The 26941-nt window shown below is 41.9% G+C and overlaps 1 protein-coding gene and 1 long non-coding RNA gene across 6 annotated transcripts in view; one reads left to right on the plus strand and one right to left on the minus strand.

The window, feature by feature from the left end:
• LOC114855272 (plasma membrane calcium-transporting ATPase 1-like) overlaps positions 1-26941 on the minus strand; it is a 61959-nt gene that overhangs the window by 13500 nt on the left and 21518 nt on the right. For 3 of the 5 annotated variants that reach the window (XM_029150309.3, XM_029150305.3, XM_029150306.3), the window contains exons 3-20: positions 25479-25626; positions 16747-16944; positions 16364-16621; positions 15850-15975; positions 15622-15747; positions 13280-13315; positions 8652-8834; positions 7561-7775; positions 7190-7432; positions 6693-6934; positions 6340-6577; positions 5032-5211; positions 4527-4614; positions 4320-4426; positions 2964-3155; positions 1907-2120; positions 1519-1730; positions 612-719 (exon numbers count right to left, since the gene is read on the minus strand). In XM_029150309.3, coding sequence (XP_029006142.1) covers positions 612-719; positions 1519-1730; positions 1907-2120; positions 2964-3155; positions 4320-4426; positions 4527-4614; positions 5032-5211; positions 6340-6577; positions 6693-6934; positions 7190-7432; positions 7561-7775; positions 8652-8834; positions 13280-13315; positions 15622-15747; positions 15850-15975; positions 16364-16621; positions 16747-16944; positions 25479-25617 — 3105 coding nt within the window. In that variant the 5' untranslated portion in view covers positions 25618-25626. The remainder of the gene's footprint in view (positions 1-611; positions 720-1518; positions 1731-1906; positions 2121-2963; positions 3156-4319; positions 4427-4526; positions 4615-5031; positions 5212-6339; positions 6578-6692; positions 6935-7189; positions 7433-7560; positions 7776-8651; positions 8835-13279; positions 13316-15621; positions 15748-15849; positions 15976-16363; positions 16622-16746; positions 16945-25478; positions 25627-26941) is intronic. The other 2 variants (XM_029150307.3, XM_055508833.1) reach the window with 1 other exon arrangement.
• LOC129604088 (uncharacterized) lies at positions 9065-11252 on the plus strand. The gene is made up of 2 exons (XR_008694678.1): positions 9065-9288; positions 10409-11252. It is a non-coding gene; the product is annotated as an uncharacterized LOC129604088 (long non-coding RNA).

The following is a 26941-nucleotide window of genomic DNA, read 5'->3' on the forward strand; positions in this document are numbered from 1 at the left end:
TTGGCATTCGTGTTACCTGTACTGATGTTTGTTCGCAGTTCTATAAAAAGACAAGAGACTCAGCCAACATCCTCCCGCTGCTACGCATCAGCTCTTCTTATTTCTGTCATATTCATCTCCTCTCTCTCTCTCACTCTCTCTCACGCTGCCTCTTAGAAACAAAGATGCTTTACATCTAAAATACCTCACAGACCTCAGATCAGTCTTTTTCTGTCAGCAAGTTTTTGTCTCTTTGTTCTAAGCCTTTGTCCTCCAACTGAACCCACCAACTAAACTTTTTTCTAAATGATCTATGCCTTCTAAGCCTGTGTGTGCACATGTTAAGAGGATCATGAGCAGTGGTGTTTGTGTGCACCCACAGAGGGACTGACACGTTAGGTTTGTTTCTCCTCTGTGCTCGTAAACAAGAGTCGCAATGCTTTAATGTGCTGAGCTCATTTCCATGGCGATGGTCGTGATGGCAACGCCGCAGCAGCACAAGTTCGACAGGCACCGCTTTGCTACCATAAACCTCATGTATCCACCTCTTCATTTTCACCTCAGTAACTGATAGTTCATGTTCGTTTTTAATGCAGTTTGTTCCAAGATTAAACTTCAGGTTCTACTCTCACCTGTCCCCACAGCAGCTCTCCCACACCGATGAACACACACCACAGCCACTGGTCGATGCTCAGAGCTGTACAGGAGAAGGGCTTCCCTCCAAACTGAACAATGATGATCTGGGGAGGATAAAACATATTTAGCATTAGATCTGCAAGTACCGATTCAAATGGTTGGTGCAGTTTTAAATGCTGATGTAAAATGCTACACCAGTTACCAGCTGGAAGGTGTGGCAAGTTTAGTGGTTGTAATTTTGAAGTGGCGTGACTATTGTGCAGTTTGTTTATGTCTAACAATAGTGTTAGACATAATAAATATTTTTATTTCTGGCAAGTGTATTTAGGACTTAAACATCATAAGATTGGTGTAAAACCCTGAAGGGAAACACTGGTACTAACTTTGGGGTTGGCCAACAAAAAGTCAGAACTCCCACAGCCTCCTTTACCAAACAAAAAACTGCATCTTATTTAGACTCAACCCCACATGAAAAAATGGTGAATCAGTTGGTAAATAATTAAGAAACGACAGAGCCACAGGCAGGGTAATTAAAATACATGTTGGTTTTGATCTTTCTCACTGAAGCTTACTGTTCAATAAAAGCAGAACTTCTTCTGACAGTGAGCACAGTCTTGAGTAAAGCCGAGTTAAGATAGTGAGCAGGAAGTTTTTGTAGTTAAAGACTAAGTTATCGACTATTAAAGAAAAGTACAAAATGAGAAAAATATTTTGGAAAAGCCACACTGTCCCCGACTTTCTAGCTTAGACAGGATTTTAATGACTTTGGGTGCTTGGATAAACTGTGAATGCAATGACCTACTTCCCCCCGACCTTCATATCAATAATTTAACATCATTATTTTTACATTTTCATTTTAAACCTCAGTGAGCATCTGTAGATGGGCATGAGAGAAGGAGGTACCTGCAGGACAAAGGTCCCGAGTACAACACTGCAGAAGATGAGGTTCCTATAGATGCCCTCGAACACGTTCCTCTCTCCGTGGATCTTTCTGGCATTGACTTCATTAAAAAGCTGCATCATGACAAACACGTTGAACACGATGGTGTAGTGCTCTGATGGAGGTGCGTGCAGGGGAGTGTTGCGGCCACTATCGATGTCGAAAAACTTTTCACCTGAGAAATAATGCAGGAAAACATGCACCGAATAAATATAAGTAGAAGCTTTGAACTCGGATAAGTGGAAATGCTTGGTTTGAAACACATCAGAGATCACAGAGAAGAGCGTTGAACAAACGTTTGATTGATAATTTTTTCGCAGATTTATGTCAACAGGCAGTTTTTTTACTCACCAGCAAAAAGCAGAGTGAAGATGATGACAAGCTGGTACACAGCGTGGCCCAGGATGTTCTTCATCATTGTCCTGGAGATGAGCGGCTTGTCGCGACCGTAAGGTTTACGTAAAAGCAGAGACTCAGTAGGCGGCTCAGTGGCCAGAGCAAGAGAGGCCAGAGTGTCCATTATGAGGTTCACCCACAGCATCTGGACAGCCTTCAAAGGGGAATCCTGCAGGAGGAGGATAATGGTCAGGAGTTTAATTCATGTCATTTATAATAGGGATGGCATGGGGTCGTTCAGGATGGAGCAACCTGCACAGGACACCCAGGACTAAAACTAGTGCTTCCAGCTGAAGACACAACAGGTCTGCAAAAAGGGACCGGCATCTGAATCTGAGCAAGACTTTACCCAAATCTACAACAATAGATGCTTGTGAGGTCTAGATGCACATCAGGAAAAGGCTTCGCCAAACACCCACCCACACACACACACACACACACACACACACACACACACACACACACACACACAGGTCCAGTCTCTATAAAAGACTAAAAGACGAATCATTTTGTCATCTTTTAATGATGTGTGCCCTAACTCAAACCAAATGGTGGAGGATCAGTGAGCAGGAACGCAGCAGAGACCACAGACCTGCTGAGTCCCTGGTATATTTCAGGATTATGATGTGACGTGTTACCATGGTTTCAGGCTGTATCTTAGCCTACTTTGTGCTCTCCCTCTGTAGATGAGTTAGTTATCTGTCCTGCCAGCTGTGAGACTTTCAATTAATACACAACCGCAAGTTATGTTTTTCCTTGTGTCAGAAGTTCAGTTTTATGATTCGACACACATTATGGAATAGAAAATTCACACAATCGCCTCACCTTCTCACTTGCAGAGATGTGGTAGATGCCTTGTATATTTTAGTGTGTGCCTATACCTGACCAAACAGATTTTAGTGATAGTAAGACTAAGTGTGAGATAGATTTTACCACAAATATCCTGTCTAACGGGCTGTTCTGAGCAATAACCACTGAGTGACTCACTGAATGTCTAGTTTCTTTAACCCACCTGTGTGATGCAAGCGCCGGTGAACGCCACGATCACTGCCACCACGTTGACGGTTAGCTGGAACTGCAGGAACTTTGAGATGCTGTCGTAGACGTTCCTCCCCCACATGACGGCCTTAACGATGCTGGTGAAGTTGTCATCAGTGAGGATGATGTCAGAGGCCTCCTTTGCCACGTCTGTGCCAGCAATTCCCTGACAGAAAGCAGAGGGTGAGCGTGAGATCCTAATTCATTACAATAAATAGAAACTACAAACAGCCAGCCAGCTTAAGGCCTGACTGTGGCACTTAGCGGCGGAGAGGACAGCAGAAAATATCAGGAAGAAGCCTCAGAGCCTCCAACAAAGAATGAGAAGATAGAGCTGAAACTTACAGCTTTGAGACAACTACCTGCACAACTGTGGTGATTTGAGCTCAACATCCCCGGAGAACAGCGCAGATGAACCGTACACAGCTTTAGATCAGACCGTTTTCAAGAACACAGACACAGTGGCAAAAACATAATAGGTGTTCCTCTACGGAGTCACAGGCTCCCAAACAGACGGAGGAGGTCTGCTCTTTGCTTTTAACTGAACAAGAGATAATTGAACAGGGACGTTGGCTCCAAAATAAAATTATTCCATATGGGACACATTAGAACAGGAGGGTCATTGGTTTGGTCCCCAGACTGTTTCTGTTGTGTGTTTTGGAAGAGTCACTACTGTGATGGAACAGCTTGACAGCACAGCAGCTGTTCCACAGCTTGCAGAAACCACTGCTGCTCAGATAAGTCTTCCTCTGTAAATAAAGGTCACACAGCTCGGAGGAGCCCATCTCTGACCCTAGGCATTTAAGATCAACTAATCATCAGTGTCAGATTGACCACGCAAGTACAGTGTTTAAAAAACCATGCATGGTTTGTTCAGCAATGACTCGTAAATGAATTAGATAAAAAGTGCAAAGTCATTCTTATCATAGCATTAAAACATCCAATAATTTACCACGTATAAAACCAACTTGAGCCAAAAATAAAAGGCTCAAGGTTGAAGCAGAGGCTCCTCTGAAGCCGTTTCTCTTCACGCTGTGCGTTGATCTATGGGGAATGCAACATGGCGGCAGAGTCGCATCCTCACTACATGTCGATGAGCTGAGTCATCCAAGCTCAACAGTCACTCACTTATTTCACAATTATCTTAATGAATCCATGGATTAGAACTTAAGCATTACTGTGAGTAACATTTGGTTGCATTAAAAATGTAATTAATGTTGTTTTTTCCCCTTCTTCCAGATAATGATGCAAAGCAAACTGGAGCCACAGTAGAGTGAAGCAAGTGTTGAACACAGACAGAAACACAGGTGAAAAATGACCAAGTCGGTACCATCGCAAAGCCAACGTCAGCCTTCTTGAGGGCAGGACCGTCGTTGGTGCCGTCTCCCGTCACTGCCACCACCTGCCTGGTTTCTCCCACAGTGCTGTCAATAATGCCTGTCAACACAGCATCAATGAGTGTGGGAATCCTGTCACTTTTAGCTTCATGAATAGAAAAATGGAAGATCAATTACTGCAGTTGAATTAATAAACTCACCTTTAACCAGAGTGTGTTTGTCTGTCGGTGAGGAACGAGCCAATACCCGCAGTTTGGGCCAAATCTTGTCCAGACGCTCTTGTTCCACCTAGAAAGGTAAAAACGGTTAAAACGAACACTGCTGCTTTATGTAAAACAGTCAAAATGAAGACAAATCTCTACACAGTGTTATTTAAAAAAAGAAAGTCATTCATCACTAAACCTGAAGTGAGCAAGATATTTGTCCCTCATTTTTTGAAGAATGGCTGAATCATTTATAAATGTCAAAGCACTCCCATGAGTAACAGCATCAATAACAGCCTTTAGGAAACATCATCGTGGAGTAAAATATTGCAAACGTTAACACGGGTTCAGTTAAAAGTTTCTGTTACAATCAATCACTTTTGCACAGTGAGAAGAAGTAACTTTCTCCAGCTGAGGAAGACATATTTTCAGTTTCACCTCACCTCTCATCAGACCTGGCTGTGGTAGACAGATTTATTATTTGATCTGTTCCTGCCCTCACCTCTCCCTTGTCGTTTCTGATCTGCTGGTTGAATTCTTTTCCCTCCAGACACAGGAACTCCTCCTCAGGCATGAGGATGCCACACTTGGCTGCGATGGCACGGGCAGTGTTGATGTTGTCTCCAGTAACCATACGTACAGTGATACCTGCACGCCGGCACTTAGCGATAGCCTCGGGCACCTGGAAGGATCCGTCTGAGTGGTTATACAAGTGCTGAGCTGCTACAGGCTGTAAGATCGCACATGTCCTGTTAATGATCGCGATGCTGGGTGCTGTTGTGTCTAAACGCTAAAATAACTAACTCGTAGTGATTAGCATCGAGCGGCTCACCGTCGCCTGCTGCTCTGCAGTTATTTCCATCCTGCCTGTGATCTTTGTGCTCTGACATTAAAGCAGCAGGCAGCAGCACTGATGCTCTCTGAGCTTCATTATTGGCTTCATTTAACATTGAAACACCTAAGTCACTTCACAAAATACTGCTCATTTATTTCAACAATGTCATGAAAGTTTGAATGAGTTCTATTTACATAACACAAATATTATAACATTATATTGAGTAGCCTGTCAGATTAGTTCAGCTGCATGTTCCCTGCTGTCACCAGACTGAAGTCACTGTACTGGAGGTAAAAAAAAGCTGCAGGCTCCAACTGCAGCACATCAAAAAAAAACAAAACTGCTTTTTCATTTGCCACTGTGCCCATTTATACAATTCAAGGCATCAAGACATGAAAGGACAGAGGCACAGCTGGATCAGCAGCAGGTTTTGACAGCTCTGTAAAAAATGTTCAGGCAAAGTGGTAATTATGTAAATATCTGGCTTAAAAATACGGCTTGCACTTGTCAATGCGGTTTCAGTGCGACCAATTAAATGTAACATTTTTTTAAATAAATATATCTTCCTCTTCCTTAACCTAATATTACTGATGTGCAGGTTAAAAGGGCAAATGATTGGTCATGAATAGACTAATCTAATCTAATACGCTAACGCAGAACTATTTTTCAAATCCACTACTCCATTTATTTTATTACCTGTCCACTGGGCCTGGTTTCATTTCAGTTTTAATGCAACAGTTATTTTCTTTTATTTGAAGACTATCCAGTAATACTGTTCTCTTGACCTCTAAACCTTGGGAGTAATACTACAACTAAGCTGTATTCATTCTGGCACAGATCACACCACATTCCTGTATTGTAGCAGTGATGCAGCGCCGGATTATTATTAGTTTAAAAATCTCGTATCTCCTCCGTGAGTTGAATTATAAGGAAGACGATAACATCAGTTAGATCTGCATCAGGTGTCATGTGTACCTCAGGCCTGACGGGGTCTTCGATGCCGACCACAGCAATGCAGGTGAGTTCATTGAGGATTTCGTTCTCATTGTCCCAGTCAGGCTCCCCAGCTTCAACAGGAAATTCCCTGTAGGCCACGCAGATGGTCCTCAGCCCGTCACACGCCATGGGCTCAATCACCTTACGCACCATCTCATCACGATCCTTGGGCTTGAAGGTGCGGGGCTGGCCCTGGGCGTCCAAGATACGGGAGCATCTAAAAGCGGGAGGGCAAAAAAACGGAGGAGATGCGTTTGTAAGGCAGACAATAAAAGGGAGTAACAAATCCCATCTCTACTCCATGTACGGTCTCAGATTCAATAACTTCTTACTTCCTTAGGATTATCTCTGAGGCTCCTTTGCTGTACATGCGGAAGCCTCCATCGGCATTCTTCAGGACTGTGCTCATAGACTTGCGAGAGGAGTTAAAGGTGTAAACCTTGTAGAGTTTTTCTTCGGGCACCTCGTCCCTTACTGGCTGATAGTCCCTCTTCAGCTCCAGCACTAAGCCGAGCAAAGCGCACTCGGTCTTGTTGCCCACATGGCGGGGCAGACCGCCTTCTTTCTCTGGAGGCTAAAAAAGAGATTTGGATGCCATGTGAAACTAAAATAACTTTCATCACATAACAGGCAGTGTGAGGACAGTAGTTAACCTATGTTACTGCATGTGACAGCGGTGTGAACAGCAGCAGTAAAGGAATGATTCTTGCAGACCTTGCAACCACAACCAAAACTTATCGTTTATATATTCAAACTCTTATTTCTGCTAATTTTATATGAGAAAGAGGTTTAGTTGGCGCTGATGAAGCTGTGGTGGTGGAGGCCTCACCAGGATCTTGGTGGTGTATGCTGAGTTGATGGAGATGCTATTGACCAACGTTTCCAGAGTTTCTGCTTTGATGGCATCTGGTGAGGGCACAGTCTTGTAGTGTTTGTCGCCAATGTACGCTTGTACCACTGTCATTCGGTTCAAGGTCAGCGTGCCCGTCTTGTCTGAGCAGATGGCAGTGGCATTGCCCATGGTCTCACAGGCATCCAGGTGACGCACCAGGTTGTTGTCCTTCATCATTTTCTAAAAGATGCAAAATGAGGTTAGAGGCTGACATTTACACCTTTTGGAAACTGCTGTGCTTGGTCTGGATGTAGAGATCAACCCCCTCCATCAATGTCATCATCCCCTTGTATTCTCATGCTGCTTACTTTGACAGAGTAGGCCAGAGAGATGGTGACGGCAAGCGGCAGCCCCTCGGGAACAGCAACTACCAGAACTGTCACACCGATGATAAAGAACTTGACAAAATACTGGATGTAGATGGGGGTGCACTCAGCCAACCAGGGGCGACCCTGCACCGCAAAGGTGTCGATCACAAAGTAGAGAATGAGGATGATGACCGTCACGGCTGACATGATTAGACCTGGTTGGAGAGAGAAAGAAATGAGTAGGATGTAAACACAAAGTCCTCTTCAGCATATAAAATCTCACAATCACAACAGACAACACATTTGACATCCATGAACACCATACATTTTTTATTATATAATGATTTGCACATCATGTTATGAAATTAAACGTAACATATATAGTTTTGCTTGTTTTGTGCAGGGACATCTCTTTGGCCCTGTTTAGACAAAGGTCAGGCTGTTACTGAAGCTGGTCTGTGGCTGGTGCCCTCCCGCTCCTCCACTCTGTCCTAAAAGCTCCTCAGTGTATTAAGGTTGATTGAAATGACACAGAAAATACCTTCAATTCCGGAATGAATAGTGTTCCCAATAAAACTGAGTGCATTATGACCCTCAGCCCCAACTGTCTGATCACTTTGTGTGTTATTATCACAGCAGTCACACATTTCTGTAAAGCCCCTTGGTCAAGAGACAAGGTGTGCCTCCACCACAGTCATGTTAGCCTAGCTTAGCACAAAGCCTGACCAACTACAAAAAGGCCAAAACAAAGCTCCTGTGTGCGACCGAAATCACCAAAAAGAGAAAAGCGTGGAGGATGAAGCAGATCAACGTGGCCGATGGAAGGTCACATTCTGTATCTCCATTTCTTACAGATCAGCTTTGTTTTGGGGTAAAGACATTTTGGTGAATACATGTTTTTAAATCTGTTTGTGCTGGAGTTAGCGTAGTGGATTTTGCTAAAGTAGGTTAAATATGTCCAGGAAGTCTACCTTCACTGTCCTACTGAACAGGACAGTTTTGTAACGTGTTATTATGTGTTAATAACACGTTATAAAACTGTCCAGTGTCCTTGTTGTATTCCTAGACAGATTTGTGCGTGCGCTACTCACCAGCCTTCCCAATCTGCACAGCTAGTCTGGTCAGCTTGCCCTGCAGCACTGACTTCTCCTTCTTAGTCACATTGACCTTCTTAACCGGCTTGGCCTCCTCTTTCTCCTCCTTCTCCTCTGACTCGGCGGCCTCCTCGCTCTTCAGTGGCTGGATCTCCAGGGCAATGCCATCCTGGGTCTTGGCTGGAGGAGGAAAAGGAGGGGATAAGGTGGTGTGTGCATGTGTGTTTGTGGGATGGGGAGGTAACAGGAGGGTGAAGAGAAATGTTGGACAGGGCAAAAAGTAAATAGAATCGAGGAAGAGGAGGTTAATGGGGAGAAGATGGCAGATGAAGATGAAGGGGGATAGACAACAGATTAGGAAAAGGCAGATGGTTGTATTTTAATGAAGATGGAAGCAGGGACATGAGCAAAGCAGGATATGGTGTAAATAATTCAGTTGGTAAAGAATGAATTACAAAACAAGAAACGAACAAATAGGAGGGTGAAGGGGAGGTAGGGACGAAGGGTAGAGAGGCAGAGAAAACGTTAGATTCAGTCAGAAGGAAAGCTGAAAACGACTGGACAGGTTTAGTCAGAGATCAGAAAAAAGCCTCTGACTCTATCATTAGCACTGCGACCCCTCGGCTGAATACAGGTAGTAGCATTTTCATCATTTTATGATCACAGAACATTTATGAAAAGGTCCAGGTAGTTTTCAGAGAGTGTCACAGACAGGTTGTGTGCAGCAGTTCATAATGAAGAGCAGCAGACAGAACAGAGGACAGCAGATACAACAGAGAAGGGGATTTAACATGGGGCTGTCAATCACACACACACACACACACACACACACACACACACACACACACACACACACACACACACACACACACACACACGCACACACACACACACACACACACACACACACACACACACACACACACACACACTATTTGTTTCACATCAGAGCTCAGAGTTTGGAGTGAGGCTGAGTTCTGAAGTCTGACACGGCATCTGGTTTCACGTCCTGCTTGGCGGCTCTGCTCCCGATTTACATAAACAAACTGTGTATTTGCATTTCACTTCATCAGCTGTGATCCTGTTTGGACTGTACTACTGTACAAGCAGCTTTTTGATCTGTGTGATTTCTGCTGAAGAGCTCGCTCTAAACTTGACAGCACTCCCTCCATTCACCGCAAAGAAATGTGACAGATCAGGTCCTGGCCAGTCGGAGCACACGCTGTGGTTTTCTGTGTGGTTCTTAAACAACTGTGCTGACAACTACCACGCTTTTATCCTGAAGTCCTGCTCATTTGTGGTCAGGTTATTAATGGAAATGATTGAATTGTTGAAAGAGTGAAAGTGACACAAATACTCAGCGGTCCATCAGCTACATCTATCTTCTTGCTATACAGTATTAACACCACACCTGGGACCAAAGGATCATGGACATGAAGCAAGTTTAGATTCCTGGAGAATTAAAAAATATTCAAATTATGAAACTTTAAAATAATGACACAGATGAGTCATATCTATTCTTTTTCTTCTCAAAGCAGCCTAAAGTCAAATGGTCAAAAAAAGATAATCCCTGTGATTGCAAAGTGCCTTTGGTTCCTTTTTATACAGACGGTTACAATGAGAATGCAAACAAGCCGAGTGATTGGGCCGCATGCAAGAATCACTTGTACGAACAAAATGTCCTTGTGATTCAAACGTCTCATGTTCACTTATGTTCCTGTATTTCTGCACTGATATTCTGTCTCTCTCCACAGGAGATAAGGTGCTAAAGCCTACGGTAGAAGAATAACAGTTTTAAGCACAGTCAGGATGGCATGAAGATGAAGTATTATTTAATGGAAGAGTGTTTATTTGGATATATTTGCACACACAGCCACCAACGTGGAGAAACTCCAGGGTTGATATGGCTGGAGAAGATTCACAGACTGGCATTAGTGGAGTTTTATGGTACTGGGGTGTGCTTGTTATACTTGACTGTATCTGCAGATGTATTTCCAGGCTACTGAAAATGTTTTCACACTGCACAAAATACAGATGGGGACACAAAAAAAAACTGTCACTGTCATTTTATCATAAGAATTAATTTAAAGATCGCAAGTTTGCATTATTCTGAGTGTCCCCACAAGAAAAACATCCTTAAAGCTGGTTGTTACTATTGTACAGTATATAAAACAATGAAATCTGAGTGTATCTGTGTTCATGTGCAGCAATGTAGTTCAGGACACATTATTCCCAAATAAACTCCTTCACGGTCATTGTTACTGCTTCACTTTATGGTTCATGAGAAGCTCGCGACACAAATTGTGCTACGACATTTAGACATTCTGAATGTGGGGATGAATCAGTGTCGAACCAGGAGCTCGTTGCATAGCTTTATGCACATGGTCCACTCTGAAGACAAGCCACAACATGGAACTAGCCGACACAACTTCACACGAACAGGACTAGGACCCACTGAAACCACAAAACTGTAAACAGGCGCAGCACTGAACCATGAGGTAACGAACAGCGGGCAGAGGGAGGGAGTGTCTGACAATCAAAAAAAAAAAAAAAAAGAACCAAAAGAAAACTCAAAGGATTACCCCAAAAAATAAAAACGACAGTGATGCAGAACCACAACAGAGATAGGAGGTAGAAGAGGTTGCAGAGCTGTAAAGACTGCAGGAGACTTCAGCAAGACAGAAAAATAACAAAGAAGAAGGAGAGAGTCAAACTGTGAATACAAGACAACAAAAAGTCCTGAGTAACACCCTGCAAGGAGGCAACAGCAAGAAGAACGAGAAGGAGTCAAAGTCAAAAAGAAAAGGAAACTGAAGATACACGAACAGAACAGACGACAGCCTACAGCCCACTAATACTGCAAAGGTGCAACTCCCACACACCGGGTCACCTGGGAGCAGCCAGAACACATCATGGCACTGTCTGGATCCGTCCGCTTTCCCCACTGGATTAAAGAAGTTAGTCACCCTGAAAGTCATAAATGTAGTCAGCTGTTCGGGAAACTGCTATATATACACTAATGGAACAGCATAGTTAGTAAGTACAACTCTAGTGTCATACCCTTGGAAGTAATGCAAGTAAAGTCTATGTTTTCCGTGCTGCATCAAGGCCTCATCAATCATCAATACTAAGAAATGACAGCAATCATCCTACATCCTTGTAATTCACCAAGAGTAGCTACTTTTGCAGCTGTTAAACTGCTTCATGTACTGTATGCGTATTTCCATTCTATTGATAACCCTGTTATCTACTACTGTATTTTATTTACAATGACTAATTTCAGTGATGAAATAAGAGGTAAAAGTATGCCAAAATTCAAGCATTCTTTTAAAACGGTTTTTAGTTTTACTGCACTATAAAACTAAAATCGGAGGTAAAACAAGATCAATCCTTGGTATCTCTCAATCTGTGTGTGGTATGTGTGAATTCGCTGCAGATTGGAACTCTACAGCTCAACAAAGGTGTTTCTGCAGACTTTGCTCCTTGTGTTGGACGCCTGTGACTGCATCTCTGTCTAGGAATTATTTCTATGTTGGCAAATGGGACACATGTCCAAGTACACAGCGTGTGTGCACGCGCATCAAGAAGCAATGCAGCAGACGCTCAGACCATGGGCGGTCGGGTGTAGGGGGGCTGTGTGTGTGTACCAATGTGTGCTTGTGTGTGTTGAGACAGCTTGTGGAGGAAGGTGGACATGTGTTGGATCACACAGGACTTGGAGGGTGGTTGAGTGGTTGAGTTTGGAGGTTGAACACACACACACACACACACACACACTCTATTAAATATTTAAAGGTATTAAGGGACGGCATCACAGACCAAGGACACCCCAAAGGTCAGACTGGTGACCACTGTTGGCTCCGTGTTTGTTTGTATTGAGAGATTTTGGGGACGAAAATGTTAAGTATGAACTGTAGCAGTTTATTTACTCTTAATAATATTAATTTCCTTGTTTGCCAGCCTCCAGTACTACATTTTACTCACTGGCTCTCTCAATAATCTTCTATGAATTACTTCATTAAATATTTAGTGTTTTAAATGTCAGCAAAACAAAACACAAATGACAATTTCCCAAAGCACAACTTGACATATTTGAACGGCTCTGTGTTGGAGCAAAGGCCCAGAATCCAATAATTTTGTGTTATGATCACCCAGAACAATTCAACTTAAGGACGCTGAAGAGGCAAAATTTCAACACTAAACTACAATATTAATTATTTTCCTGTCCCTCCTAGTTCAGTACTATCAATAATTCTATTATCTAATTATTTATAGTTGTTATTTGCTTGCAAAAACAGACGGTGTGATAAAATGTCCCATCATGTGCACAGGACTGAAAACTAAAACTCCAGTGTTCCTGTCACAGTCACCATGACAGTGGATGGTGTAATCTGCTGCCGAAGACCCAAATGTTGAGAGTTGCACCCTTTGACAAGTAAAGCAAGGCGAAAGAAGTTCCCCCTTTTCACAGCACAGAGAGAGAGAGAGAGAGAGAGAGAGAGAGAGAGAGAGAGAGAGGTGGACTGAACACTCCCCTCCTGCTGCTGGGTGAAGGGTGAGGAGGGGGTGAGTAACAAGATAGATGAAGGGACAAAGAGGGACAGATGGATGAATGGAGGGGTTACCTTTGTTGCGATTTTCGGGGGGTCCTTGTTTTTTACCTGTTCGGACAGAGAGAGAGGGCGGAATGCTGATAAGATGGTTCAAAGAAAAAGTAAGATCAAATCAAACTGAGGGAGAACACAAAGTTCAAACTGATAGAAACCCACAGGTGTGTGTGTGTCATGTGTGTGTTGTGGGCAGGAATGGACCAATCAGAGGAGAGAGACACGTGACTTCCTACTGCAGAGAACCGTCGGGCACAAAGTTTTGACAGCAATAATTTATCAATGAACATGTAGCTGGTTCATTATAAAGTTCAGCAACAATGTAACAAACAATAAGACATATGTATAGAACCAAAACAGTGACGGGATGATCAAACAAACACAACAAGAGCATGTACAGTGGGATTAAATATATTAAACGTATCTGTAATACCTGGCAGAAGGACACGAGTATTTCAAAGTGCTTCTAAATTAATTGTTTTACGTCACCCGTTTTGTTCAAATGCTGCTGGCAAGTACTGAACATATTCGATCGGTTCTATGGACAGAATATACCTGTTAATTTAATATTAATTATTATAAGCCATGATCGGTCTATGACTTATTATTTTACATTTCTCGTGGAGGCGTCTTAGTTGTGGTGTGTTTGTCTTGTGTCTGTGTGCATATGAACATGTGAGTCATAACAGCTCAACATGGATCACATGAGCGATGGTTTGCAACAGGTGAAAGCTTGACACGTTGTTTCCTTCTCTGCTTCTATTGTGAAAGGAGATTGGCCAAGGTTGTCACACCCACACAAACACACACAGCTCTTTATTGTGTGTGTGTGTGTGTGTGTGTGTGTGTGTGTGTGTGTGTGTGTGTGCGTGCGTGCGTGCGTGCTGAGGGCTCTCGAGCTTGTAAGATAATCAGTGGGTGTGACTCCACAAGAATGCCTGAATATACACGTCTGTGTGTGTACTGATGCAGATTAATGCAGCCATGTGTGACAGAAAAATCTGCTGCTACCGGAACACAAGAGAAACACAACCGTGCTTGTGTATGTACTGTGGTACTTCTACCTATGTAAGGCCTGGGGATCAGACTTGGTGAGCCAGGACATTTTGAATTGGTAAAGGACATATCTTCTATGTTACATTGTTGCTACATCTAAAGGTCTGTTTGAGCCTTCCAGCTTGGCTTTATGAATATGATTAAAAGGATATTTACTTTAAGACCTTGGGAGTTACACGTGTTCAAAAAGCTATAGCTCTCATCTGCTGCATCAGCAACATTGGAGAAGTTGCCCTGTGGTTCTCCTCCTTATTGGTTTGGTCTTCAAAGTCAGCCGACTGGAGGCCGAAAAGTGAAATGCGAGTGTCTCTCCCCGCTGAGGTGGCACATTCAGCCAGGTTCACAATGAATGCCTGACAAACTCAAACTTTAGCCAATAAAACAAATGATCAGACAAAAATAAAGAAAAAGGCATGAAAAAAAAGGGGGTTAGCATGATCACAAGCAAATCAAAAGCAATAGAGACCGACTGCAGAAGCCTGTTGGATTACAACAACTGCTCTGTGATCATCTGGACTTTGGCTTTTGAAGGGTTCCACTTCAATACAGAAATGTGAATAATCGGGAGAAGGAACGTTTTACCTTTGTAACCACTGTTCTACTGTTCTTTAATTGGCACCTTAGTACAGTGGCCAAAAGCTGGAACGAATAAATGAGACCAGGATGTAGATGACTGACGAGATTTGGTCATTTTTAAGGTCAACACTTGTCTTCCTAAAACCTTTCATAAAATTAAAACGAAAAAAAAGAGTCACACATGTACTGTACACTAGTTTACAAAAATGGACATGAATCAGGAAAAATCTTTGTCCACACACGCAAAAGCACCCTATCAACAGGACGACTAACCAACAGGCCATGATCTAACCCTCAGGCATATTATAGAAGAACCTTTACTGGTGCTAAGATGTGATTTAACATTCACTGTTGATTAGGGAGGAACTCTAACACGTGAACATGTCCCCTCTGGTTGGATGATACCATATCAGCACAGTGTAACATAACATCACTGCTCGTCAACTCATCCTTGGTCTCATTTGTTCACTGACAAGCGGTTTGTGTCCAGAACGCTATAGTTGGACCCTTCAAATAGCTGCTATCAGCCCAGACTGTGTGAAGTCTACCTGCTCAGAGTCAGCTACTATGACAGGAGAACTTCAAACTCCAAATCTGCCCCATGAAGAAAAGCTGAGTGATAACCAACTCCCTGGTCAACACGTCACACAATGACCCTCCTTGAATGAAACTTCCAGATAAGTTGTGTTTTTTCAGACCTGTAGCACAGGATGTGTGTGGTGTCTTACTTTTCTTGACCTTCTTCTCTTCATCGTTCTCACCGGCCCCCAGCAAAGAGAAGATGATGCCAGTTTGGGAGTTGAGGCCAACAGCAGAGACCAACATCCTGCCTGACCCTTCCATCACATGGGTTCCTGGGGAAAAGATTTACCAGTTACAACTGAAACTCCCCTTAGTGTAATGAGCTTCGGTCCTCATCAGTGTGAATAGTAGTCAGTGTGTACACTGGCACTTACCAGACAGCAGCATGGGGTCCTTATCCTGAGACTTGCGGACCTGGTCGGATTCTCCAGTCAAGGAGCTCTCATCAATCTTTAGGTCATTGCCTTGAATCAGGATGCCATCAGCAGGCAGCAGGTCTCCTGCAGGCACAGAAAGGGTCCCATCAGTTACTTAATGTGAAGAGGCTAATATAGAAACCTGCATTTTATTTGTTTCTCAAAAGATCGGAAATCAACATAATGTTGACATAAAATATGTTTTTAAAAATTATATCGCTTTCTTGGTAATAAGATTAAACATATTTTATTGTAAAATTAAAAAAGGTGAAAAAAAAGGTTTAATGAGCCAAGTGTGGTGCTCTCCCCATGTTTGGTAGGAACTGGAACACAGAGCGTACCATCCAACATCAGCTGCTTACGTCAACAAGGTTCTTGTGACTGAATGGGAACAAATTCCAGGTGGTGTGTCATGTGGTAGTATATTATTCATATTGATTTCTTTTTCAGTCTGCTATCTAAGGTTTTGTACCGTATTTGATCTGAGCAATGTCTCCCACCACGATCTCGGCCACAGGGATCTGGATGACCTGGCCTTTTCGGATGACTGTGAACTTCTGTTCCTGCTCAATGCGGCTCTGCAGCCCACGGAACTGCTTCTCCTTGGACCAGTCATTGAAGGCCGTCACCAGCACCACAATGATAACTGAAAATAAAATGGCGGCGCCCTCAATCCAGCCAGCCTGGGACTCGCCCTCGTCCTCGACGCCACCTGAAGCCTGGCCACATGCTGCATTAATTAGGAGAGCAGGAACAACAACAAAAATTAGGTCTACATTGGAACCACTCAAATGGTTTTAAGCAAACGGAAACATCTAAAATATTTAATAAATCCAATAACCAAAAGAAACTGACCTTCGCTGTCACCCCCAGGTGGATGGTAGAAGGAGAGGCCCAGAGAGATGATGGCAGCTATTTCAAGGATAATAAGCGTGACGTCCTGCAGAGCCTCCCACACAAGCTGCAGAAATGTTTTGGGCTTTTTGGGAGGAATGAAGTTCTGTCCAAACACCGTACGACGCTTCTGAAGATCGTCAGGGTTACCAGACAGTCCTGCAACAAAGCATCAAGCAGATCGAATGAGTTTATAACCATACACGTGTAGCATACGAATTCAAAGTGAACATTGTTCACATGATTATACCAATAAAAATTATACCTCTAATACTATTGAACTTAGTAGGTTTTTCTACATTGCATTACGTTGAAACGGGTTTTCAATAAACTACATTTACAGAGTAACTATTAGAAAGACAAAGTGTGCAAACATCCTATTATACAAAGTCAAATATACTGTAGGACTAACCCCTCCCCCTACATTTCTCTCCTTGGGTTGGGCATGATCTCACCTCAGAGCGATTACGTCAGAATAAGGCAGTCTGTCATACGGTCCTTTCAAAATAATGGAATGTGCTGCTAAGTAGTACTGAATGAGTTATTTGCCTTAAAGCAGAAGAGACAAAAGCCCTTTGAGACCATGTACAGTTTGTATTTATGTCCATCCTTGGGGTCTATAGTGCACATTTACATTTATACACTAATTACTCTACTCTTTTCCTATACGGACCTACTGATCTTCACTAATACAGTAATGAAGCATGGAGGCATGAAGCACACTGTAACTAATCTGAAAGTTGCTCACATTAGTGAATCCAGTTTCCTGCAAAAGATCATTTCAGAGCTTTGGAAACTAAGCTAACATTCTTTTTATTTTAATCACTAAAATGAAATTATTGTTCAGTCCACGGTTTAGCTTGTTAGCTACAGGCGCAAGTAAAGAACAAGATGCCCCATAGTTAGAAAAAGAAGCGAATTTACAGATTTCTGTCAGCGTGACCTACTTTGGTCGCAGTGAAAGACTGTATTGTTTCCATACACACTACAGTGTTTATGAGTGAATCACCAAAACAGATTAGTTCCACCCAGAAAAATGATGTAATTTTGTAATCATGATCTCCTTTTCCCTGTCCAGAGATGCTGTGAAAGAGGAGAAATAAACAGACTGGAAGGTCAAACAAATGTTTGGCTTTACTCACAGAAATCAGGAAAATAATCCTCGTGATCTTAAGTGAATTATAAACAGCTGTAAGTAGCTGCGTAGCTCTCTTAGAGTACAAACAAGCTAAAGAAAGAAAATATGAGCAAGGGTCTGTAAAAAATCATCAACTTTATTTATTAGAAGTGTGCTTTTCTCTTTGTCAGTGATCCTCCTACCATTTGCTTTTATCCTTTGACACCCTGTGTCCTGATTCTCTAAGGATTTGGTTGGTGGCCTGACCCCTGAATGATATGCTGCCCCGTCACCAAACAAATTACCTGCAAGGTTAATCTATCTTTTTTGCCCAACCTGCAATACAAAACTATTAAAGAGGCGATTATACAAGGACGTAAAATGGAAATGTAGAGTCAGTGTTCAAATATGAGTAGAGTCACGTGATTAAAATGCAAGAGCTTCCTTCTGCCCCTTTATTTTCTATATTTCTTGTAATCCCTGCTTATCAAAGTCTAAACAATTTGCGTGTCACTGTTTCCAGACTGCGAATCAGACTAACTCCTCGGTCACACTCCATACAAAGACTAAACGAGAGAAATCTGAGTTAAGATATTTTTACAAGGAAGCTGAGAGAGCATCATCTTTATATAGCTGCCTTTTAAGATTTTATGATACTATTTTCAGTTTAATAGTTAATTAACTAAGGGTAATCAGCTGCTCATCTTCACTTTTAATTACCAGAAGACTTTAAGATGTCAGTCATGGGACCTCTTTAACTTCAACTTCAATAAATTGTTTATTCGTGGAAATTTCTGGGCTCCCAGGGAAAAGTCTGAATGTGTTTAAGGAATCTTTTTATGAGAAATCTGCTTTAAAAAGAATTGTGGGCATTTCTTTCAGTGGAGCACAAACCAACGTGACTTCCTCTGTGTGGCAGTGTGGGCAGCAACATGGCTGCTGTGGATTCTTGGTGAGGTTCGGAGATGTGCAGTGAAACGTGATCTGAATGTCAACAGACAGCGCTGCCAGGATTTCTCATGAAGCCTCTGTAGGTCAGCAACAACATGAGCTAAGACATGTTCCTGTCTCCAGGTTTTAATAATGGCCTCCAACCCATCCACGCCGATTCTCCCCAGACAGACTATAATTTATATATCACCACACATGCACAGTTAGTTAACAGCACTATGATAGGGCTCAGAAAACCTGCAACTGCCTAACAAAAGACTGAAGCAAAACACCAATGACTAAAGTAATTTATTTTTTATTAAAGTAAAATGGAAGCCTGTCACATTATTGCAGCTTCTCCTAAAAAGCAGTAAAGATTGGTCACATTTAGGCAATAATGGCACTTAGATAAAGTCTGCAGTGTTGTGCTATTGTGTCTAATGTAAAAACTTTTAAAAGCCCACGGACACTTCTGCTACCGGCGAGTAAAGTCATAGACAGAATAAGTTATGATAATTTTAGCGAAGAGGAAAAGCTGGAAGTTTGCTGGAAGCAAAATTTGATATTTGTATGTTCACTAAAATAGTCGACTCCTCAACGATGCCAACTAACAGTGTTCTTATGGTCAAACAGGATTAGCTCTGATCTGTGATGACATAGATGTTTATAATACCCAAGCTAGCAGGTCTAAAGGTGTTCTGTTAAAAATGAGGCAGCCTTCACTCTAAATAAATAAAGGTTACCAATGAGATGTGGTGTTGACACTGCGATGAGGTGGAAAAGGGCACGATCAGAAAAAAAAAAAAGACATGGTGAGCGGTGGTGAGGTACAGTAGATGGAGCCGTCACGATGGGAGCCAAAGGCATCAGGATGATCCTTTTAAATAAAAACCATGTCACTTATAAACCAGTGCTCATAAGTATACGCCTGCATAAAAGCAGCACTTTCAGACCAACCGTACAGCTGCCGAACATGTCTGAAAACGTCTGGTCTGCAGTTGAAGCTGAAGCTACTTCAGTGAGCTTCAGAACAAACAGATTTTAAAAATACACCATTTGTCAAAATCATCATGAGCCGCGTTTCATCACCGCGTTCTCCTGTCAAACCAAATTAAAGAAAGACACAATCACAGAGCACCTTTCCTGGCGGTTTGATCGATGGGCGCCTGCTTTTTCTGGTGTTTGGCATCAGCTCGTCGTGTTGGTGAACGTCCCAGTGGAGATGCAGATTAAAACTTGGAGATGATAACAGTAGCAGCAGAACAGCTTTCTGCTCACTCGCCTGTCACAGATGTTTACAGATCTCACATTCTAGTAGAAATGGACTCCGCTGATCTGAATACAGGTCAGAGCTTTATCAGTCTTCATATGGCTTCATCTTACACCACACAAAGGTAATTTTATTGATTTTCCCTCTTGCAGCTCTAACTCTCCCAGCTTTGTCTCAACATGCCTTTCACTAACTCGGCACACAATGTTTGCGTTGATTTAGTTTGCAGTCAGGTTGCCTGTAAACATTCAGGACAGATGCTGCTCATTGAAACGCTGTGACACGGCAGATGTGGGGTATACAAGCAGAGGCCCAGGCACGGCCCTAGAACTCCAGCCCCTTTTGTTTTCTGGCTCCTCTCAGACTAGGTCTTTGGATAAATTAAAGTCACTACTAAAACCAGGAGCTAACTAATCATCTCTCACATAACAGAAGTGGATGTGTGGAGCACGTGTCCAGTCGTCATATTAAAGCCTGCAGAAGTGGCCCTCTCAGCTGTCCCACCCTCCTTTATGGACACTCTAAACTAACTGGCAGTCATTCTGGTTATAATTACACTTGCCATCCTGTAACCATCAATAATTACCACAGCCGCAAACTAACTGACCTCTGAAAAGTGGATCCATACTTTGAAATGCATCAATATCATTTTTTATTTAAGAACTTTTAACACTTCATGCTGACGGTTTAAACGCAGACACTTGGAAATCAGACCATCCTTTAAAGTTTTCCTTTAGTTAAAACGACTAATGGTAATATATCTCCATAGTATATCCATACATTGGAGATGTATTGGACAACAACATTTTTCCAGACCCCATTTGTTCCCATATACTGGTCAGTATGAAAGTCACCATTTCAACTGTGCAGTTTAAATGAAAATCTGGCAAACATTAAAAGATGATGATCCTTTACCTTCTTCTTCCCCATAAATCGTGTTCCCTGCACCCTAGCCAATCAGGTGAGCCACTATTTGAACAGAACTTAGTTCAAACAACCTCTGAACCTGAGGATGAGTGTTGATCCAAGAGGGCAACAATAATTCCACTCTCCTGTCGAGTCCAACACAACCAAAAGCAGCATCATGACCCTGGGGGCTTCATTCCGTTTTCCATTTTCTCCACCCTACACGTTCAAAGGATCTTCCATAAGTGATGATCAGTCAAATGTGGCACACATCCCCCCCCACACACACACACAGATCACATGAATGAATTTATATGAGGGGTTTTATAGCATAAGATTTATAAACTGGATATAAAACCTCAGCAGGTAAAAGAAACATCAGCTGTCCCAACGTGCGTTAACAGTCTTGGGACTTAATTCTTTAGGGTAAGTACCAAAACCCCATTTCCTCTGTTCTCTAATGATGAAATATAATTTTTTTTTGTAGGAACAGACAGAGGACTTTGGGGGAGAAAAGAAAATCTGATTTAACTGAGCTGCTCTACAGGATATAAACCTTCCTTTAATACAAACGCCTCTGCTGCAGAATGATGCAATACACCGAGCTTCAGAACACCTCAGGCTTATGCTTCTCCCAACAGAAACCCTTTACATGATAAAGTGGCATATAGTACATCTTGGACTTGTATCTCACAGTGATTTGTGTGGATTCTGACAGGGGAATTTCAGGTGCCAAAATACACCACAAATAACTGTTTCTAGAAGATCCGTGACATAATGAAGAACCTGATACAATGAAGGGAAACAAAAAAGAAAAGCATGAAGAGGATTGCATGTCTTGTTGTCTTTCTCCCTCTTGGTGATCGCTCAAAGGAGCATTCTGCTTCAACTGGCAGAGACATAGATGACCTGAGGCTTTGTGTGTGTCTGTGTGCGCATGTCTTTATGTGTAGTTGTGTAGCGAGACTTTAGTTCAATGCCTTTTTTGGGAGGACATTCTGGCTGCTCCTCGCAACATAAAATGGCTTGTTGAAGCTTAAGATTGGTTTTAGGGTGAGAACTGGGGTTAGATATATGTAGGTAAAATGCGTTATGTTAATGAACGGCTTCATAACAAGCCCGACTGGGTGAAACAGCTCGAGCTGAGGCTCAGATTGGATGCCAACTTTTCACACCAGAGAGCTTGAAAGGATCCGACACACCAGCAGGCCAAGAAACCCCCGAGCCTACATACACTCATTTGCCAGTTAGTTACACCAAGCTGAAAGTAAAGCAGTCCAGCATAACAGCCCTGCAGTAAATAAATCTTCGTTAAGGCGATAAGGTTTAGGTTTTTCTGATGCTGTTTTAGATTCGTTGGTTTGTCTCTTGGTGAAAAGCATCCAGTGTTAACTAACTAAGCAGAGACGGGGGAGAGGGAAACTCCCTGCAGCCCTAAATGACCCGTCACAAAGTGTTTGGTCACTGGATGGTTCCAATTAGAGCAGAGATGAGTAGTTCATTACTCAATATGTAAAGCTCCCATTTGACATGAATAGAGCTTTAGATAATATCCTGGATACGGTCAGTAAGAGCAAGTTAAAGCAGACGTGTACTGTATGTTTACAACACACAGACTTGTTATGTCCACTTATGTCTAATCAATCTAATTTTCTATTAATTCTAATCAATTAAAATCATCCCCCCGTCACCATGAATGAAAGACTTACTGTAATGAGGAAAGATCTGCAGTAAATGATGACTTTCATTCTTTGAATAAACTAATATTTATTTATAGTGTTTGCAAGGAGAGAAAATGTCAAGTTTGAAGGTAATTCTAGAGGTCTGTCATGAAGTCTTTCATTAATAATTAACAACTTATTCAAGGTGAGGTATGTGGATTCTATGTGAACACACATCATTAGGTTTTACATAAGTTTCATTAAATATCAACCAGATGCGCGGGCACACACACGCGCACAAACTAGTAGATTTGTTCAAGTTTAAATTCATATCATTATTTATTTATTATTTATTATTTATTTATAAATTGCAAGACACAAATCCTTACAACCTCTGGTTTGTTGTGAACCACTTTAGTTTTCACACATGACAAATGGTGTTCAGATGTTATAATTACAGTTCTCTGCAATCAGCCCATTGTGGTTGGAAGAGCCTTCAGTTGTTGAATATATTGCAGATCAGTCTGGCAGCAATTTGTACTGTAGTTCCATTTCCCAAATCCAAACATATTCAAACTTTGAAAAGCAGGCATCCTTTCATTTAGTTTCCTATAAGTTTAGAAGAACTTTGAGTTGTTTGTGTACAAAAGGCTCTCGGTGGGAATCTTTCAGGTCTATTCACAACTCAAGATGAAAAATGTCACGCAAAAAACTTTAATCCAAAGGGTATCTGTATGCAAATAACCAATAACATAAATGTGTACAACCGATCACTAGCTTAAAAGACACAGTGATGGTTTACATCCATTTTTATCTGTCATTTTCAGCTCTGACTCCTTTACATAGAGGAATGAAAGAGATGCAACGAAACAAAAAAGGAATCAGCTTCTGTAGTGACAGAACATGCTGCTGTTCATTAGCATTTTCCTGAAATAGTTGTTTATTTTTGGATACGTGTGTCTTTGTGAAGCTATTTGCAGCCTCGGTCCCATTTAAATGGACTCTACATCTGGCTGTGTGTCTCATGCTGTGTGGCCTCTCAACATGAAATATTTGCAATTTGTAAAATGATGAGAAGGACGATCAATGACCTCCAGAGAGGGAACAGACGGATTCATCAATACACATTAACCAGCAGGATACACGGCTACAGCTGAGCCTTGTGTGTTGGTGGGGGTGGGGGGGGGATGATTCAGGACAATGACAGTCATCCCTACATTAAAAAAACACCTCATTATCAGAGCTCAAACAGCAAGCGGATACAGAAACGTGGTTAAATATGACCGTGTGAACTCGCTACCTGCTAACATAACACCTAATCGGGTTAGCTACCAGTCAGCTGGTGATGACGTCAGGTTTTCTGTCGCTTAGGATGGAAGAAACCTGATTCACGCTCAGGTTCAGGTTCAGGTCGGATGCTTTTTTTTTACATATAAAAACAAACCAATCAGGAATATGCGAAGCGGATAGCGTTAGTTGCTAATTTAGGCTCGGGCTACGAGGTTGGCACTAGAACACTAACTTGTGTTACCATTGTTACCATTGTACAAACACTGCTTACATACATAAAATTCAGAGAATCTCAGCCTCTGCTGCTTCTTAAACATGAGTGGACTCAGACAGTGACACTTGGAATGATGCATAATGTTGTAAAACTGATTAGAAAAGACAAAAAGAAGCAGTGGACTAAAAATGGATCAAACTAGTCAGGCGTAGTTTACTGTACCAGTCAATCATTGTGTGCGTTTGCCCTAAATCTTGCACACAGGCTTCCTCACATTTGTTTCTCTCCCTCCCTCTCTGAAGTGAAAATATAATTACACTTTCTTCATTAAAGTGAGTAATTTCTTGTGTGGCGGACACAACTACAGCTGTCCTATGATTACTAAATGGAACAGACCAATGATCTATGGAGCCATTAGGGGAACGGGCTGGAACTAATTTCAATCCTGGAATGGACCAATGGCTACAGACGCACACACACACGCACGTTTATTCATTCAAAAGGGATCAAAGGATGCAGCAGGGAGCGAGAAATGACAAACAGCAGCCATTTTCTGGCCTCACATAAAGCCCTGACTCAAATCTTTTTTTTCCACTTAAAAAAAAAAAACTGAACTGAATGTTGCCTTTTGAATATATGAAGTCATGGCTGACATACTGGAACCTCCTGATCTGTGTGATTGAGGTCTGCTCTAGTGTGTTTATAAGGATGTGCATTATTACTAATGCCTTTCGACTAACAAACCTTAACTGAATTTATTTGAAAAATTGCATATAAATAATTTTGCCCTGATAAATTTCAGAGCACCTGCACTGAACAGAAACCAGCATGTCTCACACTGACTCTGTTCAAATGTGATGCTTTTTCACCCATGATAATCAGGCTGTGTGTTGTTGTGTCGTAGTTCAGTGATCAAATCCAAACTCAATGTGGAGCAGCTCTCCTGATAGGCTTTCCACAGCAGGAGTGGCGCGAGTGACGCTGAATTAAGAGAGTTACTAATGTGAAACAAGACCTTTTCTTGAGCCTTTTGCTTCCCTGCCTTTTTTTAATACCATTTTTCTATTACCATCATAGTAAGGTTCTGAATTGGGTCACGCTTGAGTTTGATAGATGTTTGATCGTAGATAATCCTCACTTAAAGGTAAAGTTAGATGGATATCCTTCCTATGCAGCAGGTCTATACCTTGTCCTTGTATTAAACTAAATAAATGGCCCGGTTACGGGTATTAATTATACCCTACAAATTTTGGGAGTTTCATACCCACATGAACATACACATACACACATGCACCACCGACTTACCTTCAACAGGTGAGGTCTTCAGGCGTTGACAGATCGCATGTACGTCTCCGTATGTGTGACGTATCTTATTCACTGCCTCACCATTTCTCATCTCCATCAGGCTGCGAAGGTCAGCCAGAGTCATTTCAAAGTCTGCCATGTTGTTGCTCTAGGAAAAATCCAAAATTGGTTGTTAAAAAACTGCTCTTTCCAAACAGCCTGATCTGAGTTTGTCGCCCTGAAATAGGGAATAAATGGTTTATTTTATTTATAAATGAGTCATCATCATTAAGAGTCAACCTACAGTACATCTATGACAAATTATGACATATTTCTGCTGATGAGGAAGCAGAGGTCGTGTGTGTGTGTGTGTGTGTGTGTGTGTGTGTGTGTGTGTGTGTGTGTGTGTGTGTGTGTGTGTTCAGGGCATATCCAGTGTGACATTCCAACCCATCGCCACAGATTAAGTAAGTGCAAATCAAAATCTGTCCTCCAGTTTTAATCTAGATCTTCGTTAGAGTCAAGTCCAATTTCAGAAAATCCAACAGAACAGATTTGACTTCCAGTCAAACTTACAGTTTCTTTGGTCCATGTTGTTGCCATAAGGAATCAAATCTATTAACTATAACTCCCAACTTCCTCATCTCACTTCCCTTAATGTTTTCCGGTTTGAAACCATCTTGTGTTTTTATCTGTCCAGCTGTCTGTTAAATTTCAAATTGAGCTGTCTGTGTCTGCATTCAGTAATTATCTGACTGTTCCATCAGTAGAGTCACGACTACTATTAGACAACAGAGAAATTAAATTACTGTAAAAACCTACTAACCTCTTAATATGTTTAAACAGTATTACACAGACAGTTGATGATGTCACTGTGCTGGAAGCTGTTAATTACAGTAAATGAGTTTTTCCAATTCTTTAACCACTGAGATGATGAAGCTTCCCCTCATCCAAACCAAGCAGGTTAACGTTAATCTTCACATGTTCTTAGTTCTTTATTACATAATTAATATATTACTTGTTATAATAATGTCTATATTATTGATCTGATTGGAATTAACTCAGTCATTTTGAGGACATGTTCCCCACCATGGCAGTCTGTTAACATACAAGTTCAAAGCCAGCTTCAGTCATACAGCTGCACTAGGGTAGATCAATTGGTTTTCCACTGCACCCATAGTAAAGTATTGTGACGATCACAAACCACAGTAAGAGCCTGCAGCACTCAGATCAGGGCAGTAGTATGGTCAACCCCATCAGATTGAAGAATATGACCATGGATGACCTGATACTCCAGTACAGTTTACTGCATGTCAGCACATAAAACTAAATGATTAGTTAAACATTCAGGTGGCATGTGTGGAGAAGGGCCCAACATACCTGTGCTGTATTCCTTCACAATTATCCATTGTGTTGTAATGTTCTGCATTTTTAACCTTTTACTAAGTAACTTACAGGCAACAATTGTAGCACGGGCAGATAGA

The sequence above is a fragment of the Betta splendens genome, chromosome 5 (assembly GCF_900634795.4).
Source record: "Betta splendens chromosome 5, fBetSpl5.4, whole genome shotgun sequence".
In the NCBI taxonomy this organism is placed as follows: domain Eukaryota; kingdom Metazoa; phylum Chordata; class Actinopteri; order Anabantiformes; family Osphronemidae; genus Betta; species Betta splendens.